We start from the raw sequence: 26,613 nt of genomic DNA on the forward strand, positions 1-26,613 counted from the left end.
TTTTTATTTTTTTTAGAAAAAAATAAAATTATCAAATAAAATATATTTTAAAAAATATATTTGATTTGATGATTTTATTTTATTTTATTTTATCATCTATATAAAAAATAAAAAAAATAGATAATGTGGTCACATTCAAAATGATATTTTATTGCATCAATCTAATAAATAAGTTAAAAATTAAATTATTTTTATAATTTTTTTTTAAAATTAATTAGTAAAGCACTCTCCTGTTCGGCCGCTCCAAGCCTCCCATCGGATTGAACTCGGAGACTCTTATATATAAATACCCAACACGAAACCAAGCGGTCGTCTAAGCTTCCCTGTTCGACCGCTCTAAGCCTCCCACCCGATTGAAACTGCTGAGGGCGGAAAAAACCGAGGGAAAAAAACGCGGAGAAAGCATCGGAAAAATCAACGGAAAAAACGGAAAGTCGGAAAAATTTGTAAGGTAACATTGATATTTTTTTTTCCTTTCCCTTGTTTTTGTTTTCATTTCTTTTCTTTTTCTTTTTCGGAGATATGTGGGGAAGGAGGACACCTGAGAGGGATCGGAGGGGTTTCTTAGGTTTCGGTTGGGGTTTTGTCTCAAGCATGGATCTTGTCCGAGTTGTGGAGGTGTGAGTTGGTCCCTTGAGGTTTTGAGAGCTTAATCTTTGTTGATATTTTGTAGGGGTTGGGATTTTCCATCAGAGGATTCTTCTTTGCTACAAAATTTGGGAAAAAATATCCCGCCATTTTTTTTACTGTGTTCAGAAGCCGCCGCTCCCTTAAATGTATTAGAAGATGTACTACGTTTACACCTTAAGTACCCTTAACATTTTCCAATCTTACTTTCCTATCGCACCCTTTATCGCTAAACCCCTCCCATGGCTCTCCGAGGCCCGGCAAATCCTTGCCCTTAACCCGCTGAAGCTCTGTCACATTACTCTCTCAGAGGGCGTTCGGGATCCGGTGATGGACTCACCGGCCACGGCCCCAGCGGGAAGAAGAGGAAGAGTAACAGGGGAAGAAATAGAGGAAGAGGATGAGCACCACCTGAACCCCTTCTTAGCTACCAGTATCAACAAGCCGTCTGCTTCCAAACTCCAGTTCAGGTATTGGGCTCAATATATATATATATTTTTATAGACAACTTCTGGTTTAATTTCTTGGTCGTTGGATGAAGAGAAGGAAGGAGATATCTCGGGCTCGGTGGGACGAAGGGATGGGGATGGGGGAAGTGATAGAGAAGAAAGGCAGCATGTGGGTGACCACCGGTATCATCCGGAACGGCAAGCTCTATTGTCACATTGAGGAAATCCTGTAAGATGCTGATTTTTGAGGTTATACAATTGAGCTTTAGATGTTAGTGTTCACTGCCCTTTCATGAATATTCGATTTTTGCTTTTATTTCAAGTTGTTCAGGAGCTTTCAAATTGTTGGTTTGTATTCTTTACCCCTTGTCATTTGTCTCATAGTTCAAACAGCAATTATTTTGTTAAAAACCCGTGTGCATGTCGGCCTTTGGGGTGAATCCTTTGAGATCTAGATGTTATTGTGTGCTATCTTACATCAAAATTCCAGCTGTTTTGTCTTGTATTGGTACTTTGAGCTTCTACCTTTCAATTTATTATTAAATCCAGTATCTTTTTTTTTAAAAAAAAATTATGTAGAGAAGCTTGAATTTTTGATTTTTTGCACATTTACAAGTCTCAAGTTCAACTTGAAACAAAATCATCTTGATAACAATAAAGACATAAATTAATTGCTCATTTCTGGATTTGAGAAGCTCTGTTAGTCAGGAATTAAGACTATAGACTTAACCTAGTTTGAACTTAAACAATTATTGCTTAGGTAAACCTTTTGAGTCAGCTTGCTGAAATCACTGTTTTGGGGAGGAAAATTACGGGCAATGTGATGTTTAAGCCTTCTCCTTGATCGGTGTCAAAGTGAGTTTGTCTTGCATCATATGACTTCGATATTGTTATTGCTTTCTAAGATTGGCTTTTCCTTTTGCATACTAACAGACACATCTCTCTCATAACCTTTGCTACTCTTGTTCATTTTTATGTATAATCTACCATCATACATTCCCTCTATACTGCGACAGTTTTAAAAATGTTACAATGCTTTGGACATGGAGGCGATCATTTGGTTAGTGTACCCATTTGCCCCATTATGACAACTTTCAGATAAAAGGAAAAGCTTGAATGTTTAGATGTCAATTCATTTCCTCTCTTAGGTGCATCTCATTTTATGATAAATTCTACTCCTACCATAATATGCTACTTGTTCCCCATGTCTTTCATGTGATTCTTTCCTTCTTATTTCTACTTCTTAGGGATATGGTCACCTTAGATCAGAGTTGTGTGTAATGTTCTTTTGACATTTTAGTACCCCTTAAATTTTGTTACACTTAAGAGGTTGGTCAAAGACTGTGCAGTATAATTACTATTGGTAGAATTCATTCCAAAACCTGGGACACATCCTTTTTCTTCTCCTTGTTAGTTTTGCTATACATAATGCTTGTTTTGTTGGTAGATCATCTTTTTATTTGATAAGCAAAGAAGATTATTGCTGTTTGAGACTTTAGATCTCTCTCTTCCTTTCTATCTCTCTCTTGCTCTAAAGCAGGTTGTCAAGGAATGTCTTATTCAATAGGTTATTATGTCTTTCTTCTGGATGAAGATAAATAATTTTAGTTATGGGGGATCCCATGTTGTTTCTTCTTCTTGGCATGCAATCTTAGAGCCTATTCTCCTCCTTCCTTCTTGTCCTCCTCTATTCCTTGCACTGTGTCTTGTTATCATAACTTAGTGCAAACCCCTAAATCCTGCCATTTTTCTTGGATCTATACTTAACCTATGCTACTTTTTGCATGCTTTAGTTTACAATTTGATTGTGCTTCTGTGTCAGATTTGTCATTGCTGTTCAGTTCTTTTCCATATACAGATTTGAACTGCATGTTCATAAATCTTTGAACACAGCAACTTTCTTAACCCTTTTGCAATTTTAGTCTAGGTTACATAGGTGATTTCTTTCTACAAGTTCTTTGGGTTTTCAAGATAGTGTGGTAGCTCTGTGGTGAAAAGATGGTAGTAAGTAAACTACAATTGGTCAGTCAGCAACCTTATTACTGTAATACATAGTCAATTATAATCTTATTAACTGGTCTATGGGTGGGTGACTCGGTTATTAAAAGACATCTCAAGTCATAGGGATTTCCTTTTATGGACTCACTGAAAGTTGATGCTTATTGAACATATGGATTTAAAGATCAACTGGTCAATTATTTATTTTTTCCTTACGTGTTATGTGTTATTATAACTTCATGTTTTAGGGAATGATGCAAGAGTTTCTGCTGGCTGCATGGTTTAAGACTAAGTGATGTATCAGGCTCTTTTTACTGTAAGAGTGTTATTCAAAAGGATTAGAGTTAAGGGGGTTGAGTTACTACAAAAATCCTTCTTGCAGGGGTCTTTCTTTTTCTTCCTTTTCCTTTTTTTCTGTTTTTTTTGTAACTCTTCACTTCACATTGATAATACCTTTGGGCACTCTTTGCCTATAGTTTCCTAAAAAGTTAAAAACAGATCTACTTTCTTTCTGCTTCTCTCATGCAAGACCACATCCTCAAGTTATTTGAATTTGGTTGTAGGTTTTTGGCTGAAAGAGGGGCACTTCTCTTGGATGTTGATGATACAAGCCTCAGCATAAAAGATATATATAAGAAGATAGCAGAAGGAAAGTATGGGTGTTCTTGGGAGTCCTTTGAAGCCTACAAGCACCTGAAGCTGCTTGGATACATTGTTGGACGCCATGGTCTTCCATGGACTATGAAGAATCAAATGATCTGTTGCAATAATGACTTACCCCAAAGCACGTCGGACATTGATGGGAAGTCCGATAGGGAAGTGGGGGAAAGCATTTCTATCATTCAGTTGCTTAAAGATATGCAGATTGATGACATTACTCCAACTTTTGATGTGTATCTACCCAACAGCAAGTTTAGAAAATCTTCCCCGGGTGTTCCAAGTTTTATTCTTTGTCTGGTCAGGTAGATTTAATATTCAAATAGATGGTTAATTAAAAAGCACTAGGCCATATAGTTATCTCTTACAATTTTTTAAAACTTCTCTAAATCATTAATCTATCTTGCCTAAAGTCTAATTATATTTTCTTCTCTGTTGTGCATCTCTTTCATTTGGTAAACATGGAGACAGACATATATAATAGGTATTGCCCATCTATTTGATGTTACTTACATGGTCATTTTTTTTCATGGTTTTCCTATCCAAGGTTGTTTTTCCTTAAAGTTGATAACAAATTAAGGACATTTAAATTCCTCATTGTTTCATATCTTCCTATTAGGTTGTGTTTGCCTTGTGATCCACATGATCATCGCAATAAAATAAATAAATATTGCTATTTGTCTTAGTCTTGGAAAATTTTATGACACCTAAGTATGATCAGAAAGTTGGGAAATTGTCTATTCTGTTGCTTTAAATTCCATACTAGAGTCTGGCGTTTCCATTGAAAGTGTGGTCTTTGGTCTTCTAAGGTTGTTAAAGATTGATACTAAATGTTCAAAAATCATAAAAGTGTCAATGCTTATGTGCCACTTCCTCTTTTGAATCTGGCTCACAAGGTCATGAAGTTTCTTAAGCTTCATAACTTTTTTTGTATTTTTTCTTTTTTTTGAGGGGAAGAGAGGGTAGAATGCCCCCAAATCTATTAAACAATAAGGAATGAAGAACAACAAAACCTCAATGGAGGCAGAAAGAAAGAAAATCACATGGCACCACATAATCCTGGAGCCCAGAGAAACTAACTAGTTGTCTCTGGTTACATAACAAATACTAGTCTTCCAAAAGGAAAAGGGGGAGGGGTGCAGGGTGCATAGTAACTGATAAAGAAGAAGATCTATTGAGGGAGATTGGAGCATTTTTCTCTGGCTAATTGGTCAAGTTCAAATTTAAGATCTCTAGGACATGAAGCTTTCTCCATGAAGACCAAAAAGAACACGAGGAAGAGGGTAGCTACAGATGTTAACGGCTAAGCTTCATATCATTTAAAATTCTCTTTTGCTTAAAAGGAGATCTTCATTGACATGTTCATGGGATTATCACTTTTAAATCTTTTTATAGCTGTCTACTTTTAGTCCCATCTCCCCTAGGCCTATGTTCACCAATATATTGTTATTTACAAGGTTAACTGGTCCACTTAAGGTTGTAAATTTTGTTCACCAGCATCACTTAGCTGAGTTCTCACTGATGTTCATTTGCATCATAGAGCATTTCATGTAGCCAGCCGCAGCTATCTAAGATGTTATCCAATTGATCTAATCTAAGTTCATGCTTTCTTTGCTTAAGATCGAGTATGTTATATTTGTTTCAACCTGAGAATTGTTTGTGGTTCAATTCTTGCTTTCGGACGAATGCGTCTTCTCTCTTTCGAGACAAATACCAGAATCAGTTGTTATCATCTCTGCCATATTTGGTATGTCTAAAATGAGCATAATGATAAAACAATCTTACGCTTATTAAGTATCCATAGAATCAAATGATACATACCACAGTTGGCTTTTATCCGAATGGGATTCTAAAAGATGTTCTGCTTGCTAGGGTTTTACAAAATTATGAATCACTTTTGTTGTAAGTTTTTTTTTCCTTGGGCAATTCCTGATGCTTGTTGTCAAGGTCTTCAATAGAATTATGGGATGCTTTTGTTATTTTTATCAGTCCATTACCGCTTATTGCTTTTTCCTGACTGCTATACTTATTTTCCTATGCCAGTGGAAGTGATGCTGGTAACACACTTTTTTCTTTGTTGAACTTCTAAAGACTAGTCTCCATTGCAAGTGTTTCCGTTAAACTCGGTTATTGATTTTTCTCTTTTATTTGTCTGAACTGAATGCACTTTAAGAAAAGAAAATAACTGTTCTTGAATTTGATAAGATTATATTTTAGTGTGAAAAACCTTGAATCTGAAATATAATTTACTTTTTTAATTAACTCTAAAAAAATCATGAACAGTTTGACAAATATATAATATAATCTTAAGAAACATTTTGATTGTTGGAATATTATTATATTTGGAAAGTTATATTTGGAAAGCATGACAATTCCTCCATAGAAAATATATCAATTTCTTCATTAACTCCACTATCCCTGATTTTGTATCATTTGAATTTTTTCTTTATTTGTTTCCCGCAATCATGGGATTGTATCTTTTCTTTATTTGTTTTCCACAATTATGAGATTTTGTGTGGGTCTTGATGTATTATATATTTGTAAACGATGCAATAAATGAATAAGCTTCATTTTTTTTTCATTTGATATGGTATTAGAGCCAAAGGAGAAGGAGAAATCCTAGCCACCATCCTTTGTCCTTTAGTAGTTCTCATCGTCGTTCAGTCTTTGTCTGATCAGCTCTTTTATCTTCTCTGTCCGCTGCAGCAGTCTTCATCGCTGTTTTTTTCTATTCAATGTTGCTGTTTGTTCAGATCAGCAGTCATAAATTTTTGATTTTTCTATCCGCTACTATCTTCCTAGTTGCAAATGGCAGATTAAAAAGTCGCCAGTTTCTTTGTCGAGTGTCGAGCTGCAGCAGTCGCTAGCCAGTCTCAATCCCACCAATCCTTCTAGTCTATCCAGATCTTGTTTTTTCTGCAAAAATCTGTTTTGAACAGCAACTGTCACTGTTCTTTTTGTCCGAATTTTTTTTGCTGACCTTGATTGGATCTCTTTTCATCCAAAATCATTGTCTAATGGCTTCTATTTCGGATGTTACAGCCACATCCACCACATCCACCTTCAGGGTGAATACACCTGTCCTCACCGGATCCGCTATGATCACTGTTGACAAGTTGAATGATAAAAATTATTTGTCGTGGGCTGTATCTGTGGAGTTATGGTGCAAAGCTCAAGACGTTTCTGACCATCTTACATCCTCTATTGATCAGATCTCTGTTGCTAGTCGAGATCAGTGGAAGAAGTCGATGTTTAGATTCTTTGTTTGATTTGGCAGACCATTGACTCTGACTTTCTATTTTTAGATCGATCCGTACATGTTATGGTACTTGGGCCCGTGCTCGAGAATTGTACTCGAGCAATTTTATACACTTATATGATGTGATTGGTTCTCTTTTTTATCTCTGGCAGAGATTCTGATATGCAGTCTTATTTGGGGCACCATCAGTCATTTGCTACTGAGTCGTGAGCTATTATCATTTTTTTCTGATATTCGGGTCCAGCAGGTTTAGTGGGATCATCTGATTACTGTCTTGTCTTCATGAGATTCGTCCGGAGTTAGAGGGTGTTCGCATCCAGATCCTTAGTTCAGATCTTGTACCCTCTCTTGCAGATGTTTACTCACGTTTACTCCGGATATGCATTGGAGTAAACTGTCCTGATGCAGTTTTATCCTTTGACCATTCTACTTTGTCCATTTAGTCCTCAGGAGATTCAAGTTTTAGAAGTGGACGAGGTGGTCGTCGAGGTCGTGGTGGTAGAGGTAGTCGTGGTGTTGGTTGTCCCTGGTGCATCCACTGTAATCGTCATGGGCATATCCGAGACACCTGTTACACTCTTCATGGATTTTCACAACAAATTGCATATAATGTGCAGACTCAGTCAGCTGAGGACAACTTGGCAGTGTCTGCCTTGACTTCTGACAGTGTTACAATCTCTGGAGAGGAGTATACATGGTTTCTTCAGTTTTAGGCATCACAGCAAGCTTCCTTATCCATCACTGCTCTAGCACAACATGATAATTCGATTGCCTGTCTTAGTCACTCATCAGATAACTTTTTCTTTGGATTTTTGATTCTGGTGCCTCTGATCACATGTCTGGGCACAAACATAGTTTTGCCCATATCATTGAGTCACAAGTCTTACCAAATGTTACTTTGGCTAATGGGTCCACTACTTCAGTTCGAGGTAGGAGAATTATTTTTCTTTGTTCTAATTTGTCCTTGTTTTTTGTTTTATATATTTTTGATTTTTCTGTTAATTTAATATCCATTAGCCAATTAATTAAATAATTGCATTGCTCAGTCATCTCTTCTTCTGATTCTATAATGGTGAAGGACTTGAAGATAGGGAAGATGATTGGTTCCGATATTGAGTTTCATGGTTTGTATCGATTGTCTGGACCATCAGCGTGTGTAGTTGCTGCTACATCTCTTCAAATTCACAATCGGTTAGGTCATCCTCATCCCCAAAATCTCCAAAAAATAGTGTCTAGTGTGTTTGGTGTTCGTTAGTTAAATTGTGAGTTGTGTCAGTTAGGAAAACAAAGTCGTATTCCTTTTTCTAGTTGGTCAATAAACGTGCTTCAACATCTTTTAGTCTTGTTCATTTTGATATTTGGAGATCTAGTAAAATTATTTCTTCTATGAAATCTAACTATTTTGTCATTTTTATTGATGATTATTCTCGCATGACTTGGATATATTTATTACATAATCGTTCTGAATTATTTTCAGTTTTTACTGTGTTTTATGTTGAAATTAAAAATCAGTTTCATATATCCATTAAAATTCTTCGAAGTGATAATGCTCATGAGTACTTATATACTAATTTTCAAAACTTTATGACTACTCATGGAATTTTTCATTAGACAGCTTGCGCTTATACGTCTCAATAAAATAGGGTAGCAGAGTGCAAGAATCGTCATCTTGTTGATACAGCATGGACATTTCTTATATATGTGCATGTGCCTATTCATTTTTGGGATGTCGTTGTAGTTACTGCATGTTATCTTATAAATTGTATGCCCTCATTCGTGTTGCATGATCAAATTCTCTTTTCGATTTTATTTTCTAGGGACTCCCTGTATGTCTTACCTTCTAGAGTCTTTGGGTGCACCTCTTTTGTCCATTAGTCTGGTCCTAGTTATAATAAGTTGTCTCCGAGATCCTTAAAATATGTCTTTCTCAGATATTTTCGGTCCCAAAAGGGATATAGGTGCTACTCTCCTGTTCTTTATCGTGTCTTTATATCATCTGACTTCACATTCTTTGAGTCCATTTCTTATTTTTCTCCTGGATCTAAGTCTATTGTCTCTCATGAGGAGTCTGTATCTATTGGGCTGTCTGTATCTTTTTTCTCTTGTGACACATCCTTGTCACCTGTGCTTATTCCTCTTCTATCTTCATCTAGATTAGATCGACTGAATTTTCAGACATATTAGCATCGTGCACCATTTAGGATCCTGGTGTTTGAGCCCACGGATTCAACACTAACATTGGTCGTTTCTTCGTTAGATAGTTCTACTACACGAGCTCCTTCTGACCTGGATGTTCTTATTGCTTTGTGCAAAGATAATCGAACAAAACATCCCATTGATTATTTTGTTAGTTATCTATCTTTATCTCCCAGATATTCTATTTTTATTTTCTCGCTTGCTTCGGTCTCTATTCCTCGTCCTGTTATCAAGGCACTTTCTCATTCCGATCGGAAGCAGGCGATGGATGATGAGATGTCTGCGCTGCGTGCTTTGGATACTTGGGACCTTGTTCCACTTCCTCCAGGTAAGTCCATTGTTGGTTGTCGCTGGGTTTGTACTGTTAAGTGTTTTTCTGATGGACAGGTTGACAGATTGAAGGCTCGATTGGTTGCAAAGGGTTTCACTCAGCTGTTTGGTTAAGATTATCTTGATACGTTCTCATATGTGGCTAAACTCACATCTACTCATCTTTTCCTAAGTTTAGCTGCTATCTTTCACTGGCCTCTTCATCAGCTGGATATTAAGAATGCGTTTCTACATGGTGATCTTTACGAGGAGATTTATATGGAGGAACCTCTAGATATGTTGCTCAAAGGGAGTATGTATGTCGGTTGAAAAAGTTATTATATGGCCTGAAGCACTCTTCGAGCCTGATTTGGGAAGTTCAGCTCTGTTATTCTTCAATTCGACCTTCTCAAAAGTACTTTTGATCATTCGATTTTTTATAGGCAGTCGGAGTCAAGCAAGTGTATTTTTTTGATTGTTATATAGATGATATTGTTATTATTGATGGTGATATGATGGCATTACTGCTCTGAAGGGTTATTTACATCAGCAATTTTAGACCAAAGATCTGAGAGAGTTACGATACTTTCTTGGTATTGAGATTGCTCGATCTTGTCAGGATATAGTTATGAATCAGAGGAAGTATGTTCTTGACATGTTGGAGGAGACAGGTATGTTAGGGTCTCGTCCTGTTGATACTCCCATTGATCCTAATGTATGATTTGTTCCTGATCAGGGGGAGTCTTTGTCAGATGCTGGAAGATATCAGAGATTAGTCGAAAAATTGAATTATCTTACAGTCATTAGACTAGATATATCTTTTGGTGTTAGTGTTGCCAGCCAGTTTCTCGATTCTATTACTATTTGTCATTGAGAGGCTGTTGTTCGCATTCTTAGATATCCAAAGAGTGTACCGGATAAAGGATTATTTTATCAGGATCGTGGTCATAGCTAGGTAGTTGGCTATATTAATGCCCATTGGGCAGGATCTCCCTCAGATGGATGATCTACCTCTGGATATTGTCTTTCTTGGTGGTAATCTTATCTCATTGAAGAGCAAAAAGTCGGGAGTTGTTGCTCGTTTCGTGCTGAGGCGGAATATCGTGTATGGCTTTAACCACATGTGAGTTGGTATGATTAAAGTCTCTCATAGTGGAGTTTGGGGTTATTTAGTTTGAGCCTATAAGTTGTTCTGTGATAACCAGCTGCTTTCATATTATCTCGAATCCCGTGTTTCATGAGCGTACGAAGCACATTGAGATAGATTGTCATTTTATTCGAGAAAAGCCACAATCTGATATTCTTTTTACCATTTTTATGAACTCTAATGATCAGCTAACTGATATATTTACTAAATCATTGAGGGGTTTAAGGATTGATTATATTTGCAACAAGCTGAAGCTCCATAATATTTACTCTCCAGTTGAGGGGGAGTGTTGGAATATTATTATATTTGGAAAGTTATATTTGAAAAGCATGACAATTCCTCTATAGAAAATATATCAATTTCTCTACCAACTCCACTATCCCCGATTTTGTATCATTTGAATTTTTTCTTTATTTGTTTTCTGCAATTATCGGATTGTATCTTTTCTTTATTTGTTTCCCACAATCATAAGATTTTGTATGGGTCTTGATGTATTATATATTTGTAAATGATGTAATAGATGAATAAGCTTCATTTTTTTATTTGACATTGACGAAAGGATGTTTAGGCAGAAATGAACAATGAGAACTTCAGTTTTTTGTGTAAGTTTCATAAAATACACTGGCAAGGAACCTTCTAAAAACATTAATTTTGACCAATCACTCCTCTTCAGCTTGCCAGCAAGAGTCCCACCTGTTTTCCTACTCTTACTAAGTATTTAAAAGAAAAATAAATCTTTGATTTCTGGTACCTGAAAAAGAAAAAGAAGAAAGAAGTATCCCATGTCTAACCATGAATGATGAACACAGAGGGAAGAAGTGAAGGGGGAAATGATAATGGAGGTATTAATATTTAATTTTCAGACCATGGTCAGAAGATTTTATGGAGTCTATCAAAGAGAAAAGAGTTGATATTTTTGTAGAATGGCGCAGAAGGGGAGGATAAATACTAAAAAAATCCTGACCTTTGTGTAGATAAACTGCATGAACAAAAGTAGCTCAAGAAGGTGCTTCAATGAAAAAGATGGGTTTAAATACCATATCTTTTCAAAAGTACCATCTTAAATGGTTCAGTATTTAGGTTTAGGGTAGGTGAGGATGAGGGAGGATTGCTAGAACTGTAGTATGTCTTGGGACAAGTAATTTAGTGGTAATATTTTTGAAATAATGGATGAGATTTTGGTGGCTTGGGAGGTCCGCAAGATTTGGTGCATGCAAAAATGATGTTGAAGGTCAGGACTCAGGATTATTCTAGTGGTGTGAAAGAAATAAGGCATAGCACCGAAAAACGGAAGTTAAAAGTGTGGAGCTTGCATGTGAATCATTACAATGTGAGATATGGAAGGAGATTTGCAACATCTTTGCTTGGCCAAGAGATCATGAAACTGTATATACTTGCTTGTTTTTTAATAAAATAAGTAATATTGCTAGAGTTTTGATTTTCTTTGCCAATGTCAAAGTTCCATGATTATTTGAATGATCAAGATAGTTAACCTTTAGTAGCAGTCTCTTTCTTAATGCTTTGCTTTGTGAGTAACTCCCTTTGTAATGTGGCCTACTTTCATAGGGTCATAGTCAATAATAGAAAGATAAAATCAGAACCATGCAACTTCGTTTTCTCATTTAGCTAGTGTTTATGTTGTTTTTGTCAATTGAAATGCTTATGACTAATCATCCTTGATGCTAAAAGCCAGTTTTCTTTGTTATGAAGTATAAACTGATCAGATTTGATTGTGGATGGCCTAAAAGCTGACTCAAATTGTGTTGGCCCTTTTATGGTCCATTGTAGGTTGACAAACTCTATGTTATGATTTTGATATAAATTTACAAAACTGTCTCTGCTTATGCAATCCTTTCTTTATTTGATGTTTGTGATGTTTGTTATATTAACTTGACAAATATTAATTTACTGTTCAAAGTTTCATCACTAAATTCAAAATTTTCATAGCATATCTTAATGCTACTGGTTCTGAAAAACAGCCGCAACATTTCCATGCGTACATCAACTTATTATCGCATCCATTGTTCCTCACTTTAGATTTCAGATGCTTTCATCTTTTAACAGCTGTAGGCTACATAAATGTGCGATGCACATTTAGTTATAAAGAAAAAAGGAAAAAAAAAGGACAGAAAAGTTTTAGGAGTGATTGAGATCCCTAAGGATTAGATGCCGAATAATATGTCTGGAAGATGAGAGAAGCTGGATAGAGAGGAATCAGAGAGAATCTGGTCTCTTTCCTCTCTGAATGGTTTATATCTATTTGAGAGAGATGGATAAAGACTGGGAGTTGGAGTCAATATATTATGATGCCATGTTTTTTATTACATTAAAATAAAAGGTAATTATAAGATTTATATCTGAAAATAGTTTTAAAAAACCTAATGGAGTTTTAGGAAGTAAAATTGACAGAAATCTTAACTCATGCTTAACATAGCATGAGAATCTTACGTCTGTACCATTTTCTTCCATGCTTATTGCCAGCATGAGGGTTTCTTATGATACTTCCATGCCTGGCAATTTTGTGAGAGATACTTGCGAAATTGCAGTATTTTACTGAACATAATCAAGTTTTGACAAATTTTTACTCTTCTTGGTGTCCATACTATTTTATATTTGTCCTTGTTAGGGAACTTCTCTACTTTGAGCATAACCTCTCTATTTTGTTCTTCATCTTCCTCTTTCTTTTAGTGAAACAACCCTTAAAGTTATGTTTATGAACTGTTGAAAGTTACAGAAGTGCTATTTTAAGCTATGTTACTTGGACACATGGCATGGGTGTCAAGTATCCAAGTGTCCAGAAGTGTTGGGTATGGAATCTTTCAAGAGATCGGACACGGAAATTCCGAACGTATATGTAACCTTAAATATGTATGAATATGCGTGTATAGTTTGTTGGATCAGTTCTTGTGTAATTTCAGAGAATTCACACATTCTTTGCTAAATGTTATACTAGACTCTGTAAACTTCTAGGTATAGGTTCCAAAATTTGTTATGTAATCATGCTGCTATCATGGCTCACTAATTTGTTGTCATGGTGTCTGTTTGTCCGGGTATTCAATCATGGTAAAGAACACAGGTTTTGAAGCATCACTTGGCTTATGGATAGTAGGAAAGCTTATCTAAAAAGATTATATCAAAACCATGTAGCATCACAATCAATCTGCTCTATATACTGGGAACTATAGATCTGTAACAAAGTTTATATCTAATCTGTTTTCCTTTTATGTGGAGCTTTGTCCGGATTGGCTGAATTCTCATCATGCTTAGTTGAATCTCTTAGGTTGCCTCTTAGTTCCATGAATATAAAGTGCATAGCTAAAAGGAGGGTTTCAGTGCCTAGCAAGTTTGGTTTTTATGGTTCTTTGGCGGAGAAGCTAGAACAATAGTGATAGCTAAGGTGAACAATATGAACGAGTTGTGGGTAGAGCACAAAATCATTGTGATGAAAAGTTAAAGGTTAAGAGATGCAAAATAAATAAAAATTTCTTAGTTCCATTTTCATGGTCATTTACAAATAAAAGTTGTATCGAATCAACATGGAGGTTTTCCTTTATGATCCTCTTAAAAAGGTCTGATGATGCAAAAGGTGTGGCAGAGAATTTTGAATATTTGAAATATAATGTAATCAAATATTCTTAAGTGGATAGGGTTACATTATTCTAAAGATCAGTTCTATAACAAAGAAGTAAGAACTAAGTTTTTATCATTTCAAATTTTGAAAGGTGTGGTGATTCTAAAATTGTCCATCCAAGTCCAAATAACTGGTTAATGGGCTTCATGAGTCAAGTGGATGGATTAACCGTTATTAAAGACGGCCTGCTGTCAAAATAACCAATTTGAGACTCTAATGCTAGACTCTTAACACAATCTTGCTTGCATCTTACTTGCACCGAGGTTTCCTGTTTCGGTAGTGGAAAGATGTTTGAGTACAAATGGAGATGTCATACTTTCTTTTTTTCTTTTTCTTTTTTGGTTTCTCGTTTTTTTATGGGTTGGTTGCTTCATGATGCTTGCCATTCTTCTGATTTGGTTCCCATTTTATTGGGCTTTTTCAACACCATCTAAAAATCTCTTGTAGTCATTATCATTTCAATCCGCCTTTAATTATATTTTCTTGAAAATTGTCTATGCAGGGACAAACCACCCTCAAGAGTAGATTTAGAAAATCTTGAGAGGATGTGTGATGGCATTCCCCTGAAGTGCTGCTATGTGGATCATGGGCGAGTCAGTTTCTTTTCTTTTAATAAAGTGATGATTCCGTCCTTACCATGATGAATTTATGGAGGTCTTACCTATTGATGCCGTGCGGTTTGCGTTGTACACAGCTGATGGGCTCGACCGTATAGGTTTATGAAATTGATGGCCTCGTCTACACATTCCTTGCCTTATATATATATATATATATATATATATATATATATATATATGGGTTTTGCTACTGTACTTTAGAGTATTTTAATATTTTTATTTTTTATTTATTTTAGATCGTCGAATTAAATATAGACTATTTAGATTTAAAATAGATAAATATCTCAGTGTATGGTTGGTGCGATAATTATTTTGAAAAATAAGCTTCATTTATGTAGCAATTTTTTTTCAAAATAGTTCTCCATTTTGAGATAGGTGTTGTGTCGAAAGTTGGGAGAGAAGAAGATCATGGAGAAGCTGTGGTCGATCGGCTGAGAGGAGAGAAAATCGTCGGTATGTGGGAGCGCATAGAGAAGAAGCTACGGCTAGGGGGGAAGGTTGGTGGCGGCACGAGTATGGGGGGAGTGGTTGCGGCAGAGAAGAAGCAAGAAGGGAGGGTGGCCGGCGTGGTCACTAGAGGGGGTGGGTGGTGGTGGCACGGGCAAGGGGAAGATCGTCGGGGGAGGGGCCGTATGTGGGTCGGCGATGAAAGAGTTGTCGTGGCCAGGGGGTGCGGGGGTGATTGCAGGCGGGGTGGGGGGCGGACGACCTATGGGTGGTCGGAGGTAGATGAGCCGCGGCGTTAGTGGGTTGGCTACGGCGAAGGACTTGTGGGCATGCGGAGTTCGGGTCTGCATGCAAGGGGGCATCGTGGGGGAGAGAGGAGTATCGAGTTTACAGGCGAAGGAAGGAGGACAATGGTGTTGGGGATGGGGAGGTGACCACGGTGCGAAGGAGTAGAAGAAGGCGGAGGGAGAAGCAGAGGGTGGTGGAGGAGACAGAGGAAGGAGAGAAAAAAAAAAATATAATTTTTTTTATAATAAAATATTATAAAAAAGTATCATAGTATATATATATATATATATATATATATCGTTGGTTCATGTTGTATGCATTTACGATGGTGGAGGGCACCTCTTAATGTTGACAGCTTTTGCCTTTTTGTAATCATTAAGTAACACAGTCTTGTGCATCTCTCATTCCAACTCCACGCATTTAATATTTGTGTCTTAATCTGCGAGTTTGAAATTTCACCGCCGGTATTGGTGGTTTAAAATAACGAGCTTTTTTCCTAAATAATATATAAAAAAAATTATTTATAAAAATAATTTAAAATTTAATTTTTTTATCAAAGTAATATAAAAGAGGAAAACGTCATTTTGAATGGTGTTTTTTTTCCTTCCACGTCATCTCTTTTTTTCATGATGGCATCGTTTGGAAAAAAAAAAAAAGAAACGTCATTTTGAATGGCGTTTTTAAAAACCATTCAAAATAGTTTTTATTTTTTTATAAAAAAAAAAAAATCGAGAAAGAATGAAAAAAATAATTTTTAAAATTTTAAATTAATAAAAAAATTAAAATTTTAATTTTGATTGAAATTTAAAATATAAAAATTTGAATTTGTAATTCAAATAAAAAAATAAAAAAATTATAATGTTATTTAAAATATTATTTTTTATTTCTAAAAAAATTTAAAAAATAAAAAGTGCCATTAAAAAATCAAAATTTTAAAAAAATCGAGAAAAATAAGAATTATAATTTGAAATTTAAAAGAAATAAATTTTTTAAAATTAATTAAAATAAAAATATCATTTCAAATTACTTTTCAAATTAAAATTAATTTATTTAAAAAATATTCGAAATAAATAAAAAATAGTCTAAAAAATTTCATAAAAATAGAAAGAAATGAAAAAAATAAAAAAATAATATAATTGTAAATTTGAATAAAAAAATTAAAATTTTAATTTGAAGTAAAATTTGATAAAAAAATAAATGCATAAAAAAGTAAAAAAATGAGGAAAAAATGTGAAAAAAAGAAATTTATAAATTAAATTTAAAAAAAATAAAATTTTAATTTAATTAAATAAAAAATATAATTTCAAATTACGTTGTCCATTTCAAAATATTTTTTAAAAAATTATCTCAAGAAAAGAAAAAAAATATTGTAAAAAAATAAAAAATACCCTAAAAAAGAAAAAAAAGGAAAAAATAGAATTGAAAAAAAATAGAAATTATAATTCTAATTGAAAAACAAAATTTATAATTTTCAATTTTAAGAAATAAAAATTATAATTGTAATTGAAATAAAAAATAATATTTTAAATAACTAAATTAATTTAAATATAATTAAATATTTTAAATAAAGAAAAAAATACGTAATAGAATGTCAAAAAGATAAAAATGGAAGAAAATTAAAATTATAATTTTAAATTATAAAAATTATAAATTAAATTTAAAAAAAATATCATAAAGAAGTAAATAAAAGAGAAAAAATGGTAATAAAATAAAATTATAATTATAAATAAAAAAAATTTTAACTTCAATTTAAATTAAAAATTATCATTCAAATTACTATCCTCATTAAAAATTTAATAAATAAATTTTAATTAAATTTATTTATTAAAAAATTATAAAAAAATAATTAAAAAATTATGAAAAAAATTAAAAAAATTAAAAAAAAGAAAAGAGAAAAAAAAGAGAAAACGTCGAAGGGAATGGCGTTTTCTCCTTTCCCCCTTCTTCTCCCTTCTCCCTCTTCTCTCTTCTCCGGCGGCATGGCGGCATGACGGTGAGCTGCCTCCTCTCTCTCTCTTCCTCTCTCTCTCCCTTTTTTCGTTGGCCACCGACGTCAGAAGGTCGGTAAAAAAATATAAAGAATAATTTTGAATTTAAAAAAAAATTAATTTTAAATGAAATAAAAAAATCATTTCAACTTATTTTCTCATTTAAAATTAAAATTTTTAAAAAAATATCAAAAAAAATAAATTTAAAAAATAAAAATTATAGAAAGAAAGCCAAGGGGTCGACTCACAAAGTGTGGCAGTCAAAAATTTTACGTGCGGTTCAGCCTTTTAGCCATGAGTCGATTCATGGGGTCGACTCAAAAATATAAACCTGTTTTTCTTACAAAATACACTTTCAAAAATATTGAAATTATCTCCAATAAATTACACATCTTTTGTTCTTGCTCTTGAGATTTCGAATCAGATCTGATAAAATTAGATTTTATCCTGAAATATAATAAATTTTTTTCAAGCAAAATCATTAGTAATCCCCTCAAATGCTTAGTAATCATCAATATCAATTCAAAGAGCAACATTCGATATATTATTATTTACGTTATAATTTTTATAGTCCTTTCAGCATAATTTTTTTCTCCTAATGTTCTGAGACACGTTCGAGTATGTGTATCCATATGCAAAATCATAATATCCGATCACTTGAAATTAAATAATATAAAATAAAATCAACATTTAATATTATTAAATAGAATAAAAATTCAAACGTACAAAAAAATAGTACAATAAAAATGTAAAAAATACTAAATACAAATATAACAAAGATTAAGTCCCACAAGGACGTCGCGGTGCCCGTGGTCGCTTGGACCTTCTCAGGAAGGTCCTCGTCGGCTGCTCCTGTGTGATGGCTCCTCCCTATATCAGTGGAGGAGATCTGTTGATCATGCTGCTCAGGAATAACTGATACTGTCGGATGATCTACGGACTGAGAGACCCGTTCAACTCTCTCATCTGGATACACGGATGGACCTGAAAAAAAGTATCATACTCATGTGGCCAACTGGTACCCGATGATGTCATCTGGGGGATGTAGGAAGAAGAAGGCGCTGCCATCTGTGGATCAAAAGGCGATGGCATCTGTGCAGCATCGAATGATGACATCTGCGGAATATGCGGTGATGGCATATGTGAAATATATGGTGAGGCGTATAACTCATATCTGGTGCCGGAGCTGCTCCATATCAAGGCGCACAGGTATGTGGATCAACACCAATCGCCACCAATATTTCGAAACTTGTTCTCTCTATCTCCCGTAGTATCGAATTCGCTCGTCCTCATCAGTCGTAGATAAAGCACGACGAGCGTCCAACACGAGATCCGACATAGAATCAGTCTACAAAATAAAAATAAAACAGTCAGTATAGTGTAAAATATAAAAAAAAATATAACACAAATAACATAAAGTAATTTTGTAATCTTACCAAAAGACGCACAGTAGAACTCTCACCCTCGTATCCAGAAACTGCATGCTGAGACTGTCCAATGACTCGCACCGTAATGTTAAAAAATCAAGCCATGTAGTCATCAATATATAAACGACCTCTCAAAATAGGATCACCATGAACAATGTGATCTCGACGTGCATCCCAAATATCGATGTACTCTGCATGTCTGATACGCCAGTCAATACGAGCTCTCCTTCGTCGATCAATACGATGAAGTCCCTGGCTGGTATCAAACTGCTTTGGGATGCCCTGAGTCTGATCAAACTGCCATAGGACACGATCGAAAAGATGCCACTCTAGACATCAAAACAAATAAGTGGCACCCTAGCAGCCATATATTGTGTCCAACTGTACACATCTGCGGCAGTATAGCCAATATCCCATCTGTATATGGCTCCCACAAAAACTGATATAGTTAAAATAAAAAAAATTAGTAAGTTAAAATTTTAATAGATTATGAATACTGTAAAATGATATTTGTAAAAAATTCAAAATTTACCCGTCTAGATGTATCAACTAATATATCCAACTGGCACCTATAAACCCGTGCCACTCTCGTCTGTGGCCGGCGGCAAGGAAAAGGGAGAGAGAGAGAGGAAGAGGGAGAGGAGGGGGCCGGGGCCCGCCGTCGGGGCGCGGGGCCCGCCGCCGGCCGTCTGTGGCGGTGGACAACGAAAAGGGAGAGAGAGGAAGAGAGAGAGAGCAAGAGGGAAAGGAGGGGGCGGGGCTGCGCTGGGGCGTGGGACCCCCGTGGGGTGCGCGGCCCGCCGCGGCATGAGAGAAATGGAAAAGAGAGAGAGGGAAGAGGGAGAGAGAGAGAAAGAGAGAGAGAGGAGGCAGCTCACCGTGCGCCGTGCCCGTGCCGTCGGAGAGAGCCGGAGAAGAGGGAGAAGGGAGAAGGAGAAGGAGAAGAGGGAGAAGGGAGAAGGAGAGAAGAAGGGGGGAGGAGAAAACGCCATTCTCTTTGGTGTTTTCTCTTTTTTTTTTTTTTAATTTTTTTTAATTTCTTTATTTATTTTTTTATATTTTTTAATAAATAAATTTAATTAAATAATGAGGATAATAATTTGAATGATAATTTTTAATTTAAATTAAATTTATTTTTTTAATTTATAATTATAATTTTATTTTATTACTATTTATTATTTATTTTTTTATGATATTTTTTTTAAAATTTATTTTAAAATTTTTATCATTTGAAATTATAATTTCAGTTTTCTTCCATTTTTATCTTTTTAGATTCTATTACGTATTCTTTTCCTTTACTTAAAATATTTTTTAAAAATTATATTTAAATTAATTTAGTTTTTAAAATGATATTTTTTATTTCAATTATAATTATAATTTTTATTTTTTAAATTAAAATTAAAAATTTTGTTTTTAATTAGAATTAAATTTTATTTTTTCAATTCTATTTTTTTCTTTTTTTTCTTTTTTAAGTATTTTTTATTTTTTTACAATATTTTTTCTTTTCTTGAGATAATTTTTTTAAAAAATAATTTGAAATGGACAACGTAATTTGAAATGATATTTTTTATTTGAATTAAAGTTAAAATTTTTATTTTTTTTAAAGTTCAATTTACAAATTTTTTTCATATTTTTCCTCATTTTTTCACTTTTTTATGCATTTATTTTTTTACCAAAATTTAATTCAAATTAAATTTTTTTAATTCAAATTTATAATTATATAATTATTCTATTTTTTTACGTTTCTTTCTATTTTTATGAAATTTTTTAGGCTATTTTTTTTATTTTTTTCGAATATTTTTTAAATAAATTAATTTTAATTTGAGAAAGTAATTTGAAATAATATTTTTATTTCAATTAATCTTAAAAATTTTATTTCTTTTAAATTTTAAATTATAATTCTTATTTTTTTCGATTTTTTAAAATTTTTATTTTTTAATGGTACTTTTTATTTTTTAAATTTTTTTTAAAATTTTTTTGACAAGCATTTGAAATGATGTTTTTCAATTAAATTTAAAATTTTTATTTCTTTCATATTTCTTTCTCTTTTTTTCTTTTTTTATGATATTTTTAATTTTTTAATTTCTTAAGATTTTTTTTAGACATTTTATAAAAAAAAATTGAAAAAAAAACATCTAAAATTATTTTTTTATTTGAATTACAAATTCAAATTTTTATATTTTAAATTTCAATCAAAATTAAAATTTTAATTTATTTATTAATTTATAATTTTAAAAATTATTTTTTTCATTCTTTTTCGATTTTTTTTTTTTTGATGGAAAAAATAGAAAACGTATTTTGAATGGCGTTTTTAAAAACGTCATTTTAAATAGGTTTCATTTTTTTTTTTTTGAGACGATGCCATCATGGAAAAAAGGGGTGACGTGGCGGGAGAAAACCCATTCAAAATGGTATTTTTTCTTTTGCATTATTTTGGTAAAAAAAGTTAAATTTTGAATTATTTGTGTAATTAATTTTTTTTTTGTATTATTATGGAAAAGAGCTCTTAAAATAACGGCTACTATGACACTTTCCCAATAAAATAATATTTTAAAAATAAAATATTTGCACTGCATGGAAAGAATAATTTATTGAGCTTATAATAAAATAGTTTTATTATGTCAATAGTTATTTGGAAAAGATAATGGTTTTTTCTTATTGGTGGTCTTATGTTTTCATGGCCGACCTTTTTTTTTTTTTTTTTTAGTTATAATGGCAAAATACGGCTATTCCTTCATTATTTTGTCTGGGCGCTTTGGTCCCAGGTAACACTCCGGGGCACCGTTTGGAAAGGGCCAAAATGGGGTTTAGCCCTGTTTACCCCAGGGATAACTTCCAAACACCCTGTGCCGTTGGCTGGTAACTTATACCCCTTGTCTGGTCGACACTGGTTTAAACCCACTATCCGGGGTGAGGTTCACTCGGGTGACCCTCGCTGATATCCGTGTCACAGGGTATGAGAAACCTTTTATGAGAATTAAATTGGCTCCAAGATATTACTATTTTTCTAATGTATGCTTGTACATTAGATTAAACTTTTCATATTTAGAAACATGCTATAATTAGTTGATATCTAAGTCGAAGGGATATTGTTGTGAGAAAATTGAAGAAGAAAGCTAAGTTATGCACGCTTCCGTATGTGGATGGACTACTAATGGAACAATTACTTACAAGAACAATGTTACTTGGATCATGGGTTGCCTTAAAAATTCATGGTACAACAACCAAGCTTCTTTCATCTCCCTACAACCGTTGTGAACCTTCAAGCTTATTCTGTAATTCCTCTCCATTATCTGATCTTAAATATCAGAGCATGTTAAATGAACCATCATAATAAGATTTACATCCTCTTCACCTGTAAGAATTTGGTTGTGCAATACAATTTAGCTGATAAACATTTTGCTAGGAGCACTGCTCATGAGGAATTTATAACATTGAAGATAAGTTGGTGTAATGAAGAACATTTAGGACATATTGGATGCCCATTGACACTGGAGTGTCTAGGATGCGCATGTGGTCGCATGAGTTGCAAGTCCCGACAACATGGGTTGTGGTTTCAACCGCACAAACCGTGGATCCTATCCATACGGATCTTAGAATCCAACATGAGTTTTGTCTTATTAAAAAATTTAATATTAATTAATTTTAAAAAAAAAATTATAATTTTTTTTAAAGAATTTTTGATGTTATTAAGAAAGTTAATAATTATTTTTTGAATTAAAATAGAATGTTATATCTTTTATTAGAAAATTGAGGAAAAAAGTCCTCCTATACTATTAACTAATATCCCAATTGGGGCTTCTCAACCTTATAATCATACTTGAAATCCTCGAGTCTATTGAATAGCAAAATTCTGCTTTGGGAATTATTCCTTCTATATTCTTCTATCTATTCTTTCTCTTCTCCCTTTTAGTTGATTCATAAGGTTTGCAAGTGAGCATTATGAGAGCTGCATCATACATGGTGTTATAGTGGGGCTTTTATTTTGCTCCAATCGGGTGTGCCGACGTATCTTTTTCTTTTCGAATTTTTCATCCAAGTGCAATACCTCCCTAGAGTCACCTACTTTAAGATACCCAATGGATGAACCCATTGTGCACGACTGCAAGGTTTATTTGGATGCCCAAATAAGCTTATTCCACACAAATACCAATTTCTTCACCATCCTGAGAGATGATGTAGTGACTAACAAAAGAACAACGTGCACATTCATTGAAGACTCCGATCACATATAATATCCCCATTCATTTGATTGGTGATTTGTAGCATCTCAGATTTTTAGGATTATTCATGCTAAAATCACCCAAACAATAGAAAAGCTCACTCTTCCTATTGTTTATGCTCCTCTTTCTTGGATGGCCCTAAGGGCCTGTTTGGATGTTTGCAAGCATACATTTATAGGGTGCAACACCAAGCGATAACTCGTGTTACCCTAGAAGAGGTTGTTGCTGCCGTCCTCATAACTACAAATATACAAATTCCTACTTTGACTAGGTAAATGAGTGATGGGGCTAAAGGGGGGAGAAAGAAGAGCCGGTTGTTGTTAGATGAAGAGAATGAGGAGAAGAAAGCAATAGCGATGCTTGTTTGACCCTCTTGTAGTTTTTGGATGCAGATTGTCTATCATTTATTCATTCAGTATCTTTACTAGTTGATGAGTGATTTTTTGGTGCAAATTTTAATATTAGAAGATTCTCTACTTAATTTTCCTTGATGGAAGCTTTTAGTCTTTTTTTTTTTTAATTTTTTTTGATGGAAATGGAAGTAATTTGAGACCACCACCACTCTTTTATTTATAAAAAAAATATTTACAATAGCAAAATAAGAAGAAAGAGTAGATAGAACAAAGAAAAGATTACAAGGGTTAACATAGCAAATGGCATCTAAAATAGATACTTTCCAAAACAGAACCTTTTCATACCGTCTTATCCCAAGGAGCTAAGGTTGCTAATTTGTTCTACAGCAAAACATGATTATCATGCTTTTTGAGAGAGAGGAATTTCTAGCTTTTAAGGGGGCATTTGGTATGGGATGATCCATGCAGGATCAAAAATGATATGGATGGAAGTGATAAGATCACCATGTTTGATTGCACCATGGTGATCCTATGTTGTGGTGATTTCAAATCACCCCTACTCTTCAAATCACCGTCCAATGGGATGATAGAAAATATGCTCTTTAAGATGGATATCCAACGTCACACTATCACGGTAATCTTATATTAAAATATGCTAACCAAAATATCCTCGCGATCAAGAGACTTTCGAGAAGAGAAAACTATTTTTTTTTGCCACAATATTTTTTTCATACATGTGGGGTGGTTAGTTGAGGTGTCTGCTCCACAGAAGAGAAGGAATGCGCGTAGGTACCTAAGGTGTATCTCGATGGAAGAGAAAAAAATCTTTCCTTCTCTTATCGTATTGATTAGAAAGAACGAAAATCTATTTAGTTTTATTCTAAATTTTTTTCTATCTCAATCCTTAATCCCAACTCCCAAAGGAATATGATTCGAAGCGGTGATTTTATTCCTTCAATCCAATCATGGTAATATGACGCTTTTCTTTTATTCCATCTCTTATTATCATTTTTTCTTTTTTGATTTTTTTATTATCTCTTTCTTTTATAAAATATTAAAATGTAAGATGCTATTTAGAAAGAATAAATAGCAGTATAAGTATTTAAGATTTTCTTTCGGATCAGGTGATGCATCATGTATGGATAGGTATATGTAAAGGATCAGAATTTTAGGTTCCAGGAGCCTGTAATGATTTTATTGTTTATTTTTTTTGGAAGATACACAGAGTAGAACTCCATCCATCAAAAATTTAATTAAATTCATGTAAGTATGGCTCTCTAAGGCAAGACAGTGAGGAGAGTGATCAAAGATTTCTTTTTAGAGTGTCTATTCGGAGGTGACAAACAAATATTAAGCTCATGTTTCTAGTTGCATCTAATTAAATACTATATATTTTTTCGATCTTCAGTCTATGACTAAAGTGTTATTTTTCAAGTGAATGTTACAGCTAGTCAATTTATTCAGTACATAACATAAAAAAATTCATCTGAGATATGTCAGGGGCATTTTTGGTATTATAGGATCGATAATCTTGAATTCTCGTAGCATACTAAATAAGTTACTTGTATATACCTAAAGATCTTTAATCACTACACTATGACAAACCAAACATCGTGATTTTAGATCACTAGAGATTAGATCATCTGAGGATTTGGATCACTAGTGATCTTAGATCACTATGGTGATCCAAGTTGGACACCAAACGCCCCCTAAAGTTCATGAGAATCTTAAGAAGAGTAGAATAAATAGAAGAAATGTTTAGAAATATTCTAGAGTTCCACTCTCTCTCCAAATCTCATTATAAACAACAGGTAGCAATTGATCCCTGATTGAATGCACTAGGTGATGTTTGTTCCCGAGTCTCCATTTTGTCCAAAATTCCCGCAGACTAGATGGCCATCCTTTCAGTCGGAGTTGAGTTATGATAGTGAATCAGATACTTCATGAGAATGGACTTCTAATGAATAAGTGATTGGTAGTTTCAGAGGAGTTACCACATAGAGCACATCTCACATTCTTATGTCAATCTTTTTTGGCTAAGACATCTCCTATGTGAAGCTTATTGCGAAGCGCTAACTATAAGAAAAAATAAATCTTCTTCGGAATAGCAGCTCTCCAAATAATTTTATAGAAAGGATATCGAGTGCCGCCATTATTTAAGAAAGAGTAGAAGGAATCCATTGAAAAAGATCCCAAAGATTGTAATTTCCAACATGGCATATCAGGCTAGCTAGAAGGCCTAACCAAAGAAAGAACATCATATAGATCAGTGATGTGTGCTGTTTCATCTCTAGTCAAAGGAGCTCTCAGGTTAACCCTCCAAAAAAGTGAACGCCTACTTTGAAACAAGCTAATTGCAACTTGCTTCTTGACCGCTTTGTCATACAAATCAATGAATAGAGAGCTAAAAGGTAAAGAGTCAATCCAAGCATTCTTTCAAAGTCGGATATTTTGGCCATTATCCAACTTAAAAAAGAGAGAGTTCCAAAAGGCGACGTTTTATTTGCAAACATCCTTCCAAATGGGTAGCAATCTTGAAAGGGAGTTCTTAGTTCTCATGCTAAATTTGCATCTTTTGTAATACGCTTCGCTAACTTGTGAGAACCACGGGTTATTAGAGCCCCTAAGAAACTTCCATGCCACTTGGCAAGTAAGGAGAGATTCATTTATTCTAAGTTCTTAATTTCCAATCCTCCTTGCTCTTTGGATTTGCAAACTTGATCCCAATTAACCAAATAATGAAACCCACTTACAATATCATTGCCTTTCTACAAAAAGGCTCTCCTGATCTTGTCAATCTTATTAATGACCCATTTAGGCAATTTGAAGATAGATATATAATAGGAAGGCAAAGTAGACAGCATAGAATTGGCAAGAGTTAATCTATCGCCCCAAGAGAGTAACTTTTCCTTTCAAGAAGCCAATCTTGTATTAAATTTTTTAATAAGAGGTATCCACGAGCACTTCGGCAACCTTTTATCACAAAGAGAAAGACTT

General features: G+C 34.0%; 1 protein-coding gene across 4 annotated transcripts; it reads left to right on the forward strand.

Annotated features, from left to right (window-relative positions):
• The first annotated feature begins 294 nt into the window (after positions 1–294).
• Positions 295–15,046, forward strand: LOC105048946 (uncharacterized). 4 transcript variants are annotated; one of them, XM_073261142.1, is made up of 6 exons: positions 301–451; positions 674–788; positions 938–1,097; positions 1,174–1,305; positions 3,638–4,036; positions 14,776–15,046. In XM_073261142.1, exons 3-6 carry the CDS (start codon positions 958–960, stop codon positions 14,912–14,914), a joined length of 810 nt encoding a protein of 269 aa, XP_073117243.1. In that variant the 5' UTR covers positions 301–451; positions 674–788; positions 938–957; the 3' UTR covers positions 14,915–15,046. The 4 variants fall into 4 exon arrangements, with proteins under 4 accessions (XP_010926753.1, XP_073117242.1, XP_073117243.1 ...); XM_010928451.4 differs by lacking the exon at positions 674–788 and having other exon boundaries at positions 295–451; XM_073261141.1 differs by lacking the exons at positions 674–788; positions 14,776–15,046 and adding an exon at positions 9,448–14,760 and having other exon boundaries at positions 295–451.
• Positions 15,047–26,613: the final 11,567 nt, after the last annotated feature.

Source organism: Elaeis guineensis, chromosome 7, assembly GCF_000442705.2.
Source record: "Elaeis guineensis isolate ETL-2024a chromosome 7, EG11, whole genome shotgun sequence".
In the NCBI taxonomy this organism is placed as follows: domain Eukaryota; kingdom Viridiplantae; phylum Streptophyta; class Magnoliopsida; order Arecales; family Arecaceae; genus Elaeis; species Elaeis guineensis.